Source organism: Triplophysa rosa, linkage group LG8 (assembly GCF_024868665.1).
Source record: "Triplophysa rosa linkage group LG8, Trosa_1v2, whole genome shotgun sequence".
NCBI lineage: Eukaryota > Metazoa > Chordata > Actinopteri > Cypriniformes > Nemacheilidae > Triplophysa > Triplophysa rosa.
Window position 1 is genome coordinate 2,766,940 of NC_079897.1, and position 14,903 is coordinate 2,781,842.

Sequence of the window (14,903 nt, forward strand, 5' to 3'; positions counted from 1 at the left end):
TATTGTTTTTTGTCATCAATTCATATAAATTGTTGTATTGCATTACGAGAACTATATATATATAGTGTGTTTTGGATAAGTATAGTACACTAGTAAATCTAGTGGGTTGTTTTTGTCAAATAAACTGCGACAGGGTGAACAGGTCTTGTATACTTCCCAAGTGAGTGAATAATTGTACACAAAATATTGATTTGAAATACTTTATTAGCTCATTTTTAACAAATAAAAAGATGCAACTTTAAACCAAGGGACAAAATTGAAACAAGACAAACCAGATTTGGTGTAATCATTTGCGAATATAATCTTATGCTATTAAAAATATATATATTTGTATTTAGATTATTTGTATTCAACTGCCCTCCTTAAGATTAGTCGCAGTACCCGGATGACCTTTTGTTATTGAGCGATTGTTATTGGGGAATGGCGTAGTTTACCTCTGAATGTCGCGACTGACCAATCAGAATTGAGTATTTCAGAGAGCCTCGTGAAAAGATGTGACGTTAATGTCACAGTGTTAAAGAGATGCTGTGAGTATAGTGAGTTCACATCAGAAATGACAGTCATATTTCACCGGTCCCTGCGTCATTAGTTTTCTATTAGACGCATGAATTGAAATCTCCATGGCATTTCACTTAAAGTATGTTTTTAATTTAAAGAGAGAAATTTTATATAAACTCTCTATAAATCTCTCTTTTCCCCAGAGTAAATAAGAAGAGTAGTTTTTTTGCGGGTTGTCGCTAGGGCTTTGCTGTCTGGTTGCTAAGGTGTTCTGAGCGGTTTTTAGAGCATCGCTATGCAGTTGTGTTTTAGTGGTTTCTAGATAGTGATTTACTGATCCACTGAGCTCTTTCCCCATCATTGACAAGATTTTCCATCATTTATGACCGTCTTTCTGTGTTTTCACTGTTATGCGACAGAGGGTGCTTTTTCGTATTTTCTGAATTAAAAGTGCTGGGTTGTTCAGACCAGCATTGGGTCAAAAACGAATTGTTCGTAATTTCACGTATACTGGGTTATTTTATCCTAAAATTCTGGGTTGTTGGTGGGTCAAATGTAAAAAAAAATGTTTTTGGTTCATTTAACTCAGCGGGTGACCCAGTGCTGGGTTGAAATTGCCCAGCATTTTTTATATTGTACAGAATCTAGGGATCCAAAAACAAGCAACTGTGTTTTGATCCTCGTTCTAAATCTGATCTGGATAAAGTCTTCGACGAAAACAATAATCTCGGCTTTTTTGTTCGAAAGTCATGCTAAAAGCTTTTTTTCATGAAGTGTTGTGAAATGTTATTATGTTGGCTTGAGAAAGCCAACATTCTGATGTAGCACTTAAACTTATTATTAGTGATGCTTTGAAAAAGCTCACTATTACTATTGTGCATGCTTATTATTATTTTTCTTATTCCATACTTTTTTCGGCTCGCTACTTGTCCCGCAGCTTTTGTCGTAGACCCATGAATGAGGGTGATGCATCAAAAATGCAGGTTCTGAATGACTTTTTCAATACTGGTGGGGAAAGATTTCACACGTTTGTTGTCTTTTGTTGGTGTCTGTTGGATCAATGTGAATGAGCTTTTAAAAGAGTCCTTCTCTGATCTTTTAGTACATAAATGTGACTCTGGTCTTTCTAACAAATATGTTTCATTTACCTGTAATATTATTATTTTAATTATTTTTTATTATTATTATTTAGAGTTGGTGTTGATCTGTGCTCATACAGTATAAATAGTAGTAAAAAAGATGTAAAAAGATAAATAGTAGTAAAAAAGTTCAAAGTTTTGCTTTAGCAAAAACTATTAATGATATAATTGATATTAAAAAAATTATTGTTTATTTGCTTGTCTGAGTGGAGTTAGAAAATACTGCATGAATGAATGAAACTTCACAACAGTCTAAATGTTGTCGTATAAAATGTTTAAAATGGCTTTGTCATCTCACCTCAAGGCTTGACCATTAGACCATCAAACAGCAGCCTGAATTTTAATTGAAGCATCCAGAATAAGGGTTTATTTAGTTATAGTTCCCTTGGAGACAGTCTTGAGACTATAAACATTTTAATGATGTTCTGCATTTTAGACTCTTTATGTACACCCACAGTCTCTTCACTTGCATAATGGCATCTCCGTTCCAGAGTTTCGAGACGTGAACTTTCACATTTTCGAACTTTTCGCACAATCTTGAGAACCTCTCTGTCCTCTGATAGTGATCAGCTGTGGAGATCCAGGTGTTCCAGCCAGTGGGCTCAGGAACGGAGACGGCTTCACCATCGGCCAGAACGTGACGTATTCCTGTCAGCCTGGTTATGTGATGGAAAACGGGAGCGTCGCTACTCGCACCTGCCTCCACAACGGCACCTGGAGCGGCGCGTTACCCGCCTGCCGAGGTACAAGGTTAAAAGCTTCTCTTCCACAAAACTGTGACAGATTTGGATTGTTTGTCTAGGCGGCGAATGCCACAAGCAAACGGATGTCAGAATATAGTTGCCAAGACATCTTGAATGGGGGCCGATGTTTTTCAAGGAAAGCATCAAAGTAAAAGTGTTTTCACTTTTATGCAATCTTCTGTTTTATAACTTAAAGACTTGCAAAATTTTACTTCATTTTTTTAATTGGCAACATTTTAGTTTCTAAGAAAACTGTCCTATCCCAATTAGAAAAAGACAATATATATTTTTATATTTTTTATACATCCCAATTTTCATTGTATTGTAGATGTATTGTGGTCATTCTAGTCCAGTGTCAAAAATCAAAACCTCAGGAGTGACATAGTCATCCAACAGCAATGTGAAAGACCGACAGCATGACAAGACACATGAAAACTGTGATTTTTTTTAACTTTTCCTTAAAACATATATAAATATTACTGTTGTATTGGTAAAAAGTAAATATGAACTTGTTTTCTTTGCAGTATTTGAAGTCTGAAAAAATACAGAGCATCTTTTTCTGTCAGGATATGCACAGACAGAGAGGCCAAACGCAGACAGCCGAAGTAAAAAACAAAATACTTATAATAAACAATAAACCCATGAGGGGGCAAAACAGCAAGACATAATAATACAAACAGAACACTTACCACGAGGGGGAATAACAAAGGAAGTCCAGATGACAAATAATATCCACAAAACACAACTAGGCAAAACAGGAACAAGGTATATCTAACAGGGAATACTCCACACGGACAGAGAACACGAGGGCCTTAAATGGGGAAAACTAAGGAGGGATAATTACAAAGGGCAGGTGAGGGGAATGAAACACTAAGGGGAGATTACGGGAAACAATAGAAACAATATTTTTATTTGAAATTCCTAACATATATTTCATTTGTATTTCATTGTTAATTTTGATACATAGTATCAGTTGTATTAAAAAGCTGTTTTATTCATCCGCTGTCATCTTTTCTTTGCCTGCCCACATGCTCGCATCTACTTACAAATCACTGAGAGGAAAATCTACTTCCTCCGGCGTTCCCATTACTGCCTAATGTCTGTTGACAGTTCTTGCTCGATATTTTAGAGGTAGACCTCATCATCGTCATTCCAGCGTTAGCCATTCAAGGAAATGAACATGAATATCCAAAATCCGTCTCATTAAGACCCTTTTTCCACACTCAAAAACCTTTTTGTTTGCACAAGAAATCTGCATTGCGAGTTTAAAAATGGTGCCCATTAGACGACTCCGACAAACAAAAGAGCGAAATTGCTCCGTGAAATCCTTCTGAGAATCATCAATGCGCCGTCCTAATAGACCCTAATGCAGAGTCATTAGAAAGCCATTTCTATAGCGACGGACGGATGGAGGCATGAGTGATAAGTGCCGTCCGTGAGAGCGAGTCTGACCCCGGGGCAAACTTTCTGTCAGCGGCTTAACCAGTCAACGGTGAAGTGTGTTGCCTGAGGGCTCATCTCTCTCTCGCTTTATCTCTCTGTTTCTCCTCCATCGCTTCCCTCTCGCCGACCGCAGCCAGCGTAGCTGAAGGCTGTCAGTGTCCAGCGAGCTGTTGGAGGTTAGAACTCGAGACGGCGATTCCTTAACGCATCTGGATATACAAAGGCTTGTTTGAAGTGTCTGGGGTTTTTTAAGAAAAAATAAGGAAAATAGGCTATTGAAATGTTTTTTTGAGTTGTCTCTGAGGTCTGAGCTCTTTTTTAGCTCAAGAGATTTGATGGAGTTCTCAGTCGTGTTTCGTTTAAAAATCAACGTAGTCTCAGATGTTTCTCTTAAAATTACGTGGTGTAGATGTAAAATAATCTGGATTTGGGTATATTTGAAGAGTTTGATTCCAAAATGAGACAACTCCATTTTTAAGAGTTTTCAAAAATCATGTTTTTAATTATGTTATCGTGTTTTTGTTGTGTTTTATTGCGTTAGTTAGCTGTATTTTTTTTAGTTATTATGGCTTAAATCAAAACCAACCAGCTGCAGTTTAATTGGAATGCACAGTAAAAAAACATGATTTTTGAAAAGTTTGAATCTCATTTTGGAACCAAACTCTTCATTTGATGAGAAATGTTTGAGTTCATATTGAGATCTTCAATAATATTGACTTTTGATTGCAGACTTGAGCTCCGTTTGAGACGCTGTTGACATCTCTTCTCAAACCCTAATGACATTTGTGAGAATTCTGACTCTTTTTCTCAGGAGAAATATACGCAGATGAGACTTAAAGGGGAATTTCACCCAAAAATCAACTTTGTGTGATGTTTTACTCGCCCACATGACGTAAAACATGTTTAGAGAACTTCCGGCGTCTTGGGAGCGCAAATAGAGATATTTAGGTGACATCCGAGAGCTTTCCAGGCCTCCTCATTGAAACCATGATGTCAGTTTTTGCCAAGGTCCAGAAAAGTACTAAAGACGTCGTTAAATTGGTCCATCCGCTCATAGTGGCTCGGTTGAACTTTTTTGAAGTGACGAGAATGCTTTACGTGCGAAAAACAAACCAAAAATACCGACTTTACCGAATACCGAATTCTCCTCTTTCTTGTCAGTGTATGGCGCGCGTTCACGAGAGCATCTTCTGCATGTAAACACAGAGTTGCGCTTCTGCGTTGTGCGTCAGAACGCCGGCATCCAATAGGGGCAAGCCCCATGCGGCGTTCGTCGCACAAACCTGTCTACTTTTGAAGTGCTCTCGTAAAAGAAGACGAAGAAGAAGAAGTGTTTTCTTCTTTCACATTATTTATGCAGCTTTATACCTCGATTGTGTTCCAAATGGGCTCATTTCTTGTCTTTTGATTTCTGCATTCTTTTTCATTCATTTTTAATATTTACGTTATGAAAGAACAACTCAAAGCTATTACATTGCGCTCCAAGCATTTCCAAACATCGTGTCTACACGCTTGTTAATGGACAGTTGACTCTGTCTTAATGAACAGCAGCTATTTCTTTCTGAAACGTGCACCGCTGCTTAATTTGTTGACCTGTGAACAGTTTCCACACCAAAACAGTTGATATTCTGTCAGAAGTGAAAACAATAGCTTTAAGCTGTTACCGGGGGTAAAGGGTAAGGTTAGTTGGAAAGGATGTGAAAGTCTTGTCAAAACATCGTAAGAAAGGAAAAAAGCGCCATTTCGGAGAGAACAGTTTATACTTGGCAGGACTGCTGTTCACCTCGGGGTCAGCCGTGCAGATGAGCGCTGGTGACGCAGTGCATCTGTCACCCGTGCGGAGACACGGACGGCCTTAGGGACTCGCTTTGAGAGACGGGCCTTACGTGCTATACATGCTGAGAGTATACGTACACCTGCGCTCTCACACACACACAAACTGCCTGTTGAGACCACACCTGCAAGAGTCTAAAGATCTGTAAAGCTTCAGTGTGACATCTCTAGGGGATTTGAGGGAGCAAAGGGAATTTGGGCTTCATCCATTGTTTGGCCAAACAGGCATTTCTGCTGTAAACCAAAAATGCCATCAGTTGAACTTTACAATTGTATTATTTTACATTCATACTTTTTGCTTGTGATTAATTTATACATACATCTGGTTGAAATGTTTTAGTTAAAAAAATGTGCTTAATTGTCATAGAGTTAATAAAAGTTTGAATATAGTTTTTCTTAGTTTTATTAATATATTAAATTGGCTTTAATTTTGAGTTTTTATGTTAATTTTAGTAAATTTTTTGCAATTTTGTTATATGCTTTTTTCATTTTTTTTGTTGCTATTTAAAGGTGCAGTTTGTAACAATTTTGCAGTAAAATATACAAAAACCACTAAGCTTGTGTTATATATTTAGCTGAGTACTTACAATATCTCAAATGTTTCCAACTACTTCATTGTTGAAAACTAAAATCATTGTTGTTTTGATCGTTACAAACTGCACCTTTAAAATTAATTTATTTTTATTTATTTGTGTTTATTATTATAATTTAAGTGCCTTAAACCTATTTCAGTTTATTTCTGAGGCAACATTTGAACTTTTCTTTTTTTAGTTTTTCCAATAATTTTTAGGAGAATGTTTTATTTGATTTCAATAAACAGAAACATTTTCAAAGTTTTAATTTTAGTAAACTAAAATAACCCTGAATTGTCACTTGACTACTTCAGTTTGTGAACAACAGAGGTTCGAAGGACCGAATGAACCAGATCATAAACGGCGAGATGATTTGATCTTGGATGTTTCGTTTGATCTTTGATGTAGTAAGCTATGTATGAAGAACAAGCCCCAGGTCTAACCTTTCTTGTTTGTGTATTCTGAATCTTGACAACAGATTTTTAAGGGTACCCTGACTGTGAAGACTTCAAACATTGTAATTGCATTAAAATGGCAAAATTTCTAATAGCGAAGGATTAACAGTTATCAGTAAAAACTTAAACTACTACTTGAAAAAACGCATGTAATACACATGTTAACCTGAGGAGGCCGCCATTACTAGGTCAGTCAGTGATGAATTTTGGTTTTGCCACTTTTACAACAAAATGAAATACAACATTCTATAGATAAAGAAACCACTACTAAGTTCTCTTGTAGATATAATTTGCTGTAAAAAATACATTTGAAATAATATTTCAAAGATGCTTTTTAGTGTATTTTCATAAACACTTAGTCAATTCAAGCTCTAAACAGCCTGACAGTTTTGTGCTGTAAATATAATAAACCTACGTAAGACACTTACGTTTTCTTAAAACCTATAGACCGTTTCAGCGGCAACAACATAAACATGCGTTATATGGCCCAATCTTAACTTCCGGTAGACCTCCGCAAAGAATCAATAACTGTTGAGTAGTTTGAATTTAATTAATATACATTCAAATATTAATATTAATTAATATTCATTTAAATGAAATATAAAATAAATTGTTATACTATAACCAAACACAGACCGAAAGTTAACTTCATGCCAGGTGCGTGCGTCCGATGAAACCGTCTATGAAGAATGCGACAGTGATGGATGTCTTAAATGATTGATTTTTTATTATCAGATGACAGTTTAATGCATAAGCTTACCTTTTTGACAGGATTGTCTTTATTTTCATGTACAATTCGATTGTTATCTCCTTTAATATCCTCAACGTTCATGTTTTCCTTTACGTTTAAATTGAAAATGCTGAACGTAATATATTTATCTCGTTTTAAGAAAATAAGTTGCACGCTAATCCTTGTCACACAAACAACTTTTTTTCTAAAAACTTTGACATTTACACAGTTTATGTTAAACATATATATATAGCCAATTCCGGGGTTGAATAGTCGAGTACCCTTTAAAGCTGAAGTTTGTCATTTTGTTATAAATAAGCTGTTGGTGTGTTGAATTCCTTTGTGCAAACACTACAGCCTTGTTGCACTACCCAAACATTATTTTGTTTGTTGGAAACTCGACCAAACAGACAAAGCAATATTGTCTCAGTGAGTGGCGTGAGTTTGGGTCTGGACTGTCTTTTTATCTGACCCTTGGAAGAACAAGAAGTGTAATTATTGTTTTTGCAGTTCTGTTTGTTGATGCTAGTGGTGCAGAAATAACCGTTTCGGTCAGATAGTCTTAGTATGAAATATTTGAAGTGTTTGTAAATATGCAATACTTTAAAGGTTCGGTGCATGAAATTTAGCGACATCTAGCGGTGAGGTTGCGAATTGCAACCAACGGCTCACTCCACCCCTCCCTTTCGAAGCACTACGGTGGCTGACACAGCGCTAAGATGTCGTCACGTTTTTGCTTCTTTGCTGAAGGAGATAACTTATTTAGGAAACGCGCTCTGTAGAGCAGTTTGTCCCTTTAGGGCTACTGTAGAAACAACATGGCGGATTCCATGTAAGGGGACCCGCGGTGTATGTAGATAGAAATAGCTCATTTTAAGGTAATAAAAACATAAAGTTTCATTATGTAAGGTCTTTAAACACCTCTGAACACATAGTTATGTATATTATATTGCATTTCTGTCATTAGATCCTCCAAAAAATGACACACTGGACCTTTAAGTATGTGTAGCAAGATTTCTCTAGACGTCTGGTTACCTGTTAACTCAAGTGCACTGGAACGGTTTACTGCATGTGTTGCTTTTATAATTGAGTTGGGTTACACTAACCTTTTGCAACACATTAAACATAAACACCTTATTTAAGAGATAACGCCTATGAATTCATAACATTGTTAGCTAGCATCTCTCATTAAACCCGAGCCTTGAGCTAAAAGGTCAGAACATTAAATTCTCCGGAGTTGCAGTCTTCACACACCTTGAACGTTCACTCATCTTTTATACATTAAACGTCGTAGAAGTGTGAAGGCTTTTAATCATCCGGGTCATTGTAAAGAGCGGGCTAAACTTTCGCTGCCATGGTTTTATCCCTCCGCCTTTGAGTTTGATTGGGCCGGACAGCTGGTCCGGGCACTGGAGTCGCGGTGCGGCTGGTATCCAGCGTCTGATATTTACTGAAGCATCAGCCCGGTAAGTCCAGAAGCTTAAAGCCCGTGCTGTGTTCAGCGGAGGATATTCTGTCCTCTCTTTACACCTAATCTCCAAAGCTACGAGATGCTCACTGGAGTTTCCAACACCTTCAGATGAGCACGCAGGTGTGCGGGTCTTATTTTTGCACTGAGGTGAAGCACAAAGGTTTTAGCAACAGTTCACCCAAAAGTTACAATTCTGTCATCCTTCCAATGTCATTACAAACCCTTTTGACCTTTTGAAATTGACGTCTTTCCTCGAATATTTTATATGCGTTTCCTTTTAATGAACACTTGTGGGTGTTTGTGATGAATTATTGGACACGTAATTGACCTTTAGTGTTAATTTATGACTCTGGCACGGTTTTGTAAACACTAACAGGATTTACATGTGTTTACAATAGAAGCTTCACGAAGGAGCGCCGTGGCTCCAGAACGTCTTTTTTATCCGTTTTATTGGAGCGCTTGCTTTCCAAAACATCTCATCGTTTATTCATACGCCGTCCAAACCCCAGCTGCTCCCCGACCATCGCTCTCCAACTGTGTCAGAATATCAGTGGACATGTTTTCCATCTGCTCCCCCCGCAACCTTTTTTTAATTTGCGATTTGCAATTTAAAACATCTTTTGATTGGCCCACAGACGTTTGCAGGCTTCTGTTGCTTTCGCCGACACGGGTTTGTTGGATATTTGTAAATAAACGTTGGCTCGTGGAAAGACTTTTCTTGAAAGTCAAATTGAGAATGATGCAAGCGTTGCTGCAGTGGGGAAGAGAGAGACGGATGGTGGCCCGGGGGGATGATGCCCACACATATTTTACTCAACACGTTGTTGAACTTGCTTCTTTCAAACCTCTTAACACTCTGAATACACGGCGAGAGGAGCGAGTGCTGTTAAAGCCTGTATTTCAGTGGCAATACATAAATAACACTCGATACGGCGGGAGTTGATGTCAGTGACGTACAGTATGGAATATGATGTTTGTGCTGTGTTAAAGTGGAATACAGTCCTTCACGGAAGAAATACTTGAAAAATGCCTTTGTTTCTTCAGCGGAGTGTCTGTGAAATATTAAAGTCTGGCCTGAGGGCAGAAGAGTTTAAAAATATTGATCAGTACTTTAATGTTAGGTACCTGCAGCTCTGCACAAGGAAGTTTGGTTTTCTGTTTCCTTCCAGAACTTATGGCCAAAAAAGCAAATAATGGGAACGGGAAAAATGAGAAAGATTTTTCATATATAAAGTATATCAATTTATCTATAGACCAAGGTTATTTTAGTTTACTAAAATTAACATTTTGAAAATGTTTCTGTTAAAACTAAATTCGATTTTATTTAATATTATCACATTTTTTCTTAATCTATAGATTTCCTCATCTTTTTATTCTTACTTTTATTGTTATCCCTAAACTATATAATTCAATCTAGTGATGCAGTATATTTATTTCACTGTAAAGCTGCTTAGCAACATTGTAAACCGTGAAAAGTGCTATACAAATCAACTAGAATGTAATTGAATTTATATCATTTATTGTTATGTATGTGACAAACAAAACTTCTAATATTGCATATTAAGTTTTTATGTCATTTATGAGGATTTTGTCTGATCAATAGTGGTGATATTTAATCACCACATTTTTTACCCACATGTACAGCGGATTGTTTCATTGGACGCAGAGCCCGGCCCAAAGTTACCATCCAGTCTGTGTTTGGTATTTTGAATTTAATTGATTAATATTCATTTATATTTTATTCTATGTATAGCGTATTAAATTAAAATACTACTCGGTAGTTATTGATTCCTTGCGGAGGTTTACTGGAAGTTACGTTTGGGCCACATAACGTTTGTTTATGTTGTAGCCGCTGAAAAAGTCTATACACACACTTACAATATTCACGTCCATGTTTACAATATATGGCATTGTGCCCATTTGCCCTTCAAAAATGACCAGATTGCCCAAACCATCCTAATTTTGTGGCCGTTTTTGTGTCATTACCAGATTTATAATTCATCATTAGTGAATTTGTTTGCTGGATGCAGACGGTGCTTGTAAATAAATGATGGTGCAGTTCATTCACAGTGATTTCATCTCTGTGTTTCTCACCCCTGCAGCGGTGACCTGTCCTGTTCCTCCCAGCGTTCCCAGCGGTGAAGTGGAGGGCGCTTTGTTCGAGTGGGGCGTCAGCGTGAGCTACCGCTGTCAAACGGGTTATGAATTGTCCTTCCCCGCCGTCCTTACCTGTGTGTCCAGTGGCTCCTGGAGCGGAGAGCTTCCTCTGTGTCTGCGTGAGTCTTTCACCTGTAGTTTTGCTTTGATGGGATTTTGAAGGGGTCACGTTATAGGGAATGTTTCGATATTTTAAAAGGGATAGTTCACCGAAAGATTACTGTCTGTTCGTTGCTAAACACAAAGAAAGATATTTGGAAGAATGTTTGTAGCCGAACAGTTCGGGGGCACCATTGACTACCATAGAGGGAAAAAAATACTACATGGTAGTCATTGGTGCCCCAGAGCTGTTTGTTTCCCACATTCTTCAAAATATCTTCTTTTGTGTTGAACAAAAACAAAGAAATTGTATTCAGGTTTGAAACAACTTGAGGGTGAGTAAATGATGACAGAATTTCAATTTTGTGGCGAACTATCCCTTTAATAAATAATATGACTTGTGAATTTTTTAATACGGCTGCCTCTTTAAAAAGTGTAACCACATGTATTTATCCCTGTTTTTTTTGCGAATAGAAATGAACATTTTTGTGGTATGAAACGAGATGACAGAAGTGCGCAGAGTGGGCTTTTTGTGTGCTTTTCAGAGCTGTAAGACCGGCATGCTTATCTGCTTTTATTTGTGAGAGCTTTTTGCACAGTTCTGTCATTCATTAATGGAAAAAAGAGACACTTTTCATCATCCATAACCAGTATTTCGGCATCATCTACAAAGAAAAACAATCTCTTTCCAAACAGTACATTGTGAGCCGGGAAAGAGCATAATTAGCATTTGATTTTTTTCTCCACTTTATGGCCTTTCTTTCCATTCAGACGGCAGATATCCGTACATTAATGTTTGCGTTAGAGGGGGAAATAATAAATTGCACGCAGCAAAAGCCTCTCTCAGCATCGCTTAATCCAAGTTTCATGAAGTTGTTCAGAATCTCAAGCAAGCACGGAATGTAAACAGCTCATTAATTTCTTCCTCATTAACTTTTCCTATGCACGTCCAGCGTTCTTCACGTGAACGTGCCCGCGGCCAGAAGGTAAACGTGACCCGAAGTCGCCCCGTTTCCCACCCGTGTGTCCAGAAGCAACTGTTATGTTGACGTTCATGCATTTGGCAGATGCTTCTATCGTGACTTTCGGCGCATTCACGGTAGATTTTGTTTAATAATAATATGTGTGTTCCCTGGGAATCGAACCCCTGACCTCGGGTTCACAAAACTCCGGTTGAGCTACGGGAACCGTAATTCATTCTGGGAGGAATCTGCCAGGACTACAAGATTAAAGCAATGGGTAACATGTGGTGTGAAGCACACAGAACATGTTTGTGTGTCCAGGTGTCACATCCGTGCCCTCAAGACCCGGTTCATTGAATTTGAAAGGGAATCGTCCTTCTTTCTCTTTTCCCATTATGTTCCTCCTTCTCTTTATTTTAACTACCCCATTACACCAAGTAGGAAGACTTCATGGATATTTTTAATCACACCAGCTCACGTACGTCTGCGGCGAGAAACCCAGTTTTGCGTTTTGTTGTGTGCTGTTTGTTGTTGCCCCACAGCTTTGTATTATTCATCAAGTAGTCTCTTTGACACGGCGTCCTACCGGGGTCTTCTCTCTCTCTCTCTCTTTCTCTCACTCCGCTTCTCATTTTCATGCACAACTTGCTTTCGCCTGGAGCCGAAGTTGTTTTTTTCCTTGGGAAGACTGGAAAATAAACAGAACGAGATCTGTACTGTACGAACATCATAGACGCTTCTCGTCGCCTTGCCACCATTGACCCGTCGCTTGTGGAATATATAATAGCGGCGTTCGCGGTTCTGTCTGCATCTTTATTCATCTCTCACAATTTATACTGCAGGAATACATCTATTCCCCGACCCTGCCAGCCATTCTCGTGTCATTGAGTCTAAGCGAAATCCATTGATTTAGAAAGTCGTAATTTTGAGGCGAAGTCGCAGTCGGGTGGAGTCTGGTCGTGCCGGATCAGAATTGTTGAGAGAAACTCTGCTTCACACGGTTTGAAAAGAATCAGATGTGGTTTTATCGTGGTCAATTGTGATGGCAGAGAAAGCTTGATCCTTTTTTATCTTATGGAGAGAAAACAAAATAAATAGCGGGTTATCTCGATGCCATCGAAGTCCTCAAATGTGGAATTTGGTACTGTGGATGCTCTGTAATATTCTGATGTCGGAAATGTACTAAGGAAACTAAATATAAATGAATATCTCTACGCAGTAAATAATGCAAAAAAACACAAATATTTCGATCTGTTGAAAATGGTCGAGGGCACAAATAAAAAATCTTCGTTTTCTTTGTCAGGATTGTATGTTGTTGGTGTGATGAGAATATTGAAGGTGAGAGTTTGTGGTTCTAGATTTTATTCCCAGAGTGAGGTTCCCATAAATAATGCGGCACATTAAATCAACTTTATTGACATTAGTAGCACATTTAAGGGATGATTCACCCAAAATAAAGGGAAATGTTAGGCATAGCTTCAAATGTGAAACTAAAACGGCCGGTAGGTGACGGGAATTTTTGCTGAATCAGTGAATCATTTAACCAATTCGTTCAAAACGACTGATTTAGTCAAGACTGAAGAAAGCGTCTGGATGAACGACTGAATCGATATCTCATCGGAGTCGTTCAAAACTCTGATTAATTTAGGAGAGAGACGCCACAGCTAGCATAGCACCGGTACACCCTGCAACCCTACTATGGACACAAAACCACTGAGACATTTCTCAAAAATATCTTCTTATGTGTTCCACAGATAATTCTCCATCCACGCTGATTCTCTGGCCTGAATTTCTCTCTATGTGGCGATGTCGACCAGACGGTCGCACTCGGACCATCTCTTCCCAGTCCCACCCCCGTGAATTATACATCAGAGAGCGGGTTAGCCGTCGCGCCCCCTTTAGCATTCGGCTTAGTTTTTTAAAGCACGATAATTGGTGTGATTCACATTCAGGTGAGACGTGTGAGTCAACCTGTGTACTGAAATGCTCCGCTTCACTTCTGATCTTTAAATACCAGGTTGCCTGCAGAGCATTGCTGCAATTTATACGTCAGATGCTTTCGCCCCTGCAAATCCTGCTATATCAGATGCAGAAATTGATTTTATTTGGGTTCTGTCAGACTTTTGGCTCTCAGAAGTGTGTGTTTGGTAAAACCAGAGCATGTTACCTAAAATGCCAAACGCTTGGTTGTTTACCTCTTTTGTATGTCAACAGCCTCTGGATAATCGGTATCGGTGGAGAAATTTAGTATATCTCTAGAAAAGATGTGATGTTTTTAAATGATATATTAGGATTTCCTCCAGAGCTGTGCCAGTTGAAAAATGGATTCTTCTCGTGTCGGGTTCACGCCGTCTCTCTCACAGCGTGCATTTTAAAGCAGTGTATTGCTCTTTTAAGTCTCTGTCCACACTTGGAGTTCTTTTGGCATTGTCAGGTCAGATAAATCGTTCCGAAATCACGGTCATTAGATGAGATGTTCCCTGACAGCAGAGATGGATCGACTGGGAGGAATCGCAGCACCATCTAAACTGATTTAAGAATGAGATTAGAAGAAATAGGCTAAACTTTGCAACCGAATCTTGTTTGCCTCTCTGTCGCCATCTCTGTTTAAAACGTGACATTGCGGGTAATTTACCGAATATGGAGGTGTCAAATTAATGTCGATTGTAGAGGTAAAACAATCTGGATTTGGGTCAATTTGATGAGAAATTTTTGAGCTCATATTGAGATCTTCAATAATATTGACTTTTGATTGTAGACTTGACAAATCGGAGCTCACTTTGACACATTGTTGACATCTC

General features: G+C 38.3%; 1 protein-coding gene across 5 annotated transcripts in view; it reads left to right on the plus strand.

Moving 5' to 3' along the window:
• csmd3a (CUB and Sushi multiple domains 3a) overlaps window positions 1–14,903 on the plus strand; it is a 235,512-nt gene that overhangs the window by 203,863 nt on the left and 16,746 nt on the right. For all 5 annotated transcript variants that reach the window (XM_057339366.1, XM_057339370.1, XM_057339369.1 and 2 more), the window contains exons 59-60: window positions 2,201–2,380; window positions 10,987–11,160. In XM_057339366.1, the coding sequence (XP_057195349.1) occupies window positions 2,201–2,380; window positions 10,987–11,160 (354 nt within the window). The remainder of the gene's footprint in view (window positions 1–2,200; window positions 2,381–10,986; window positions 11,161–14,903) is intronic.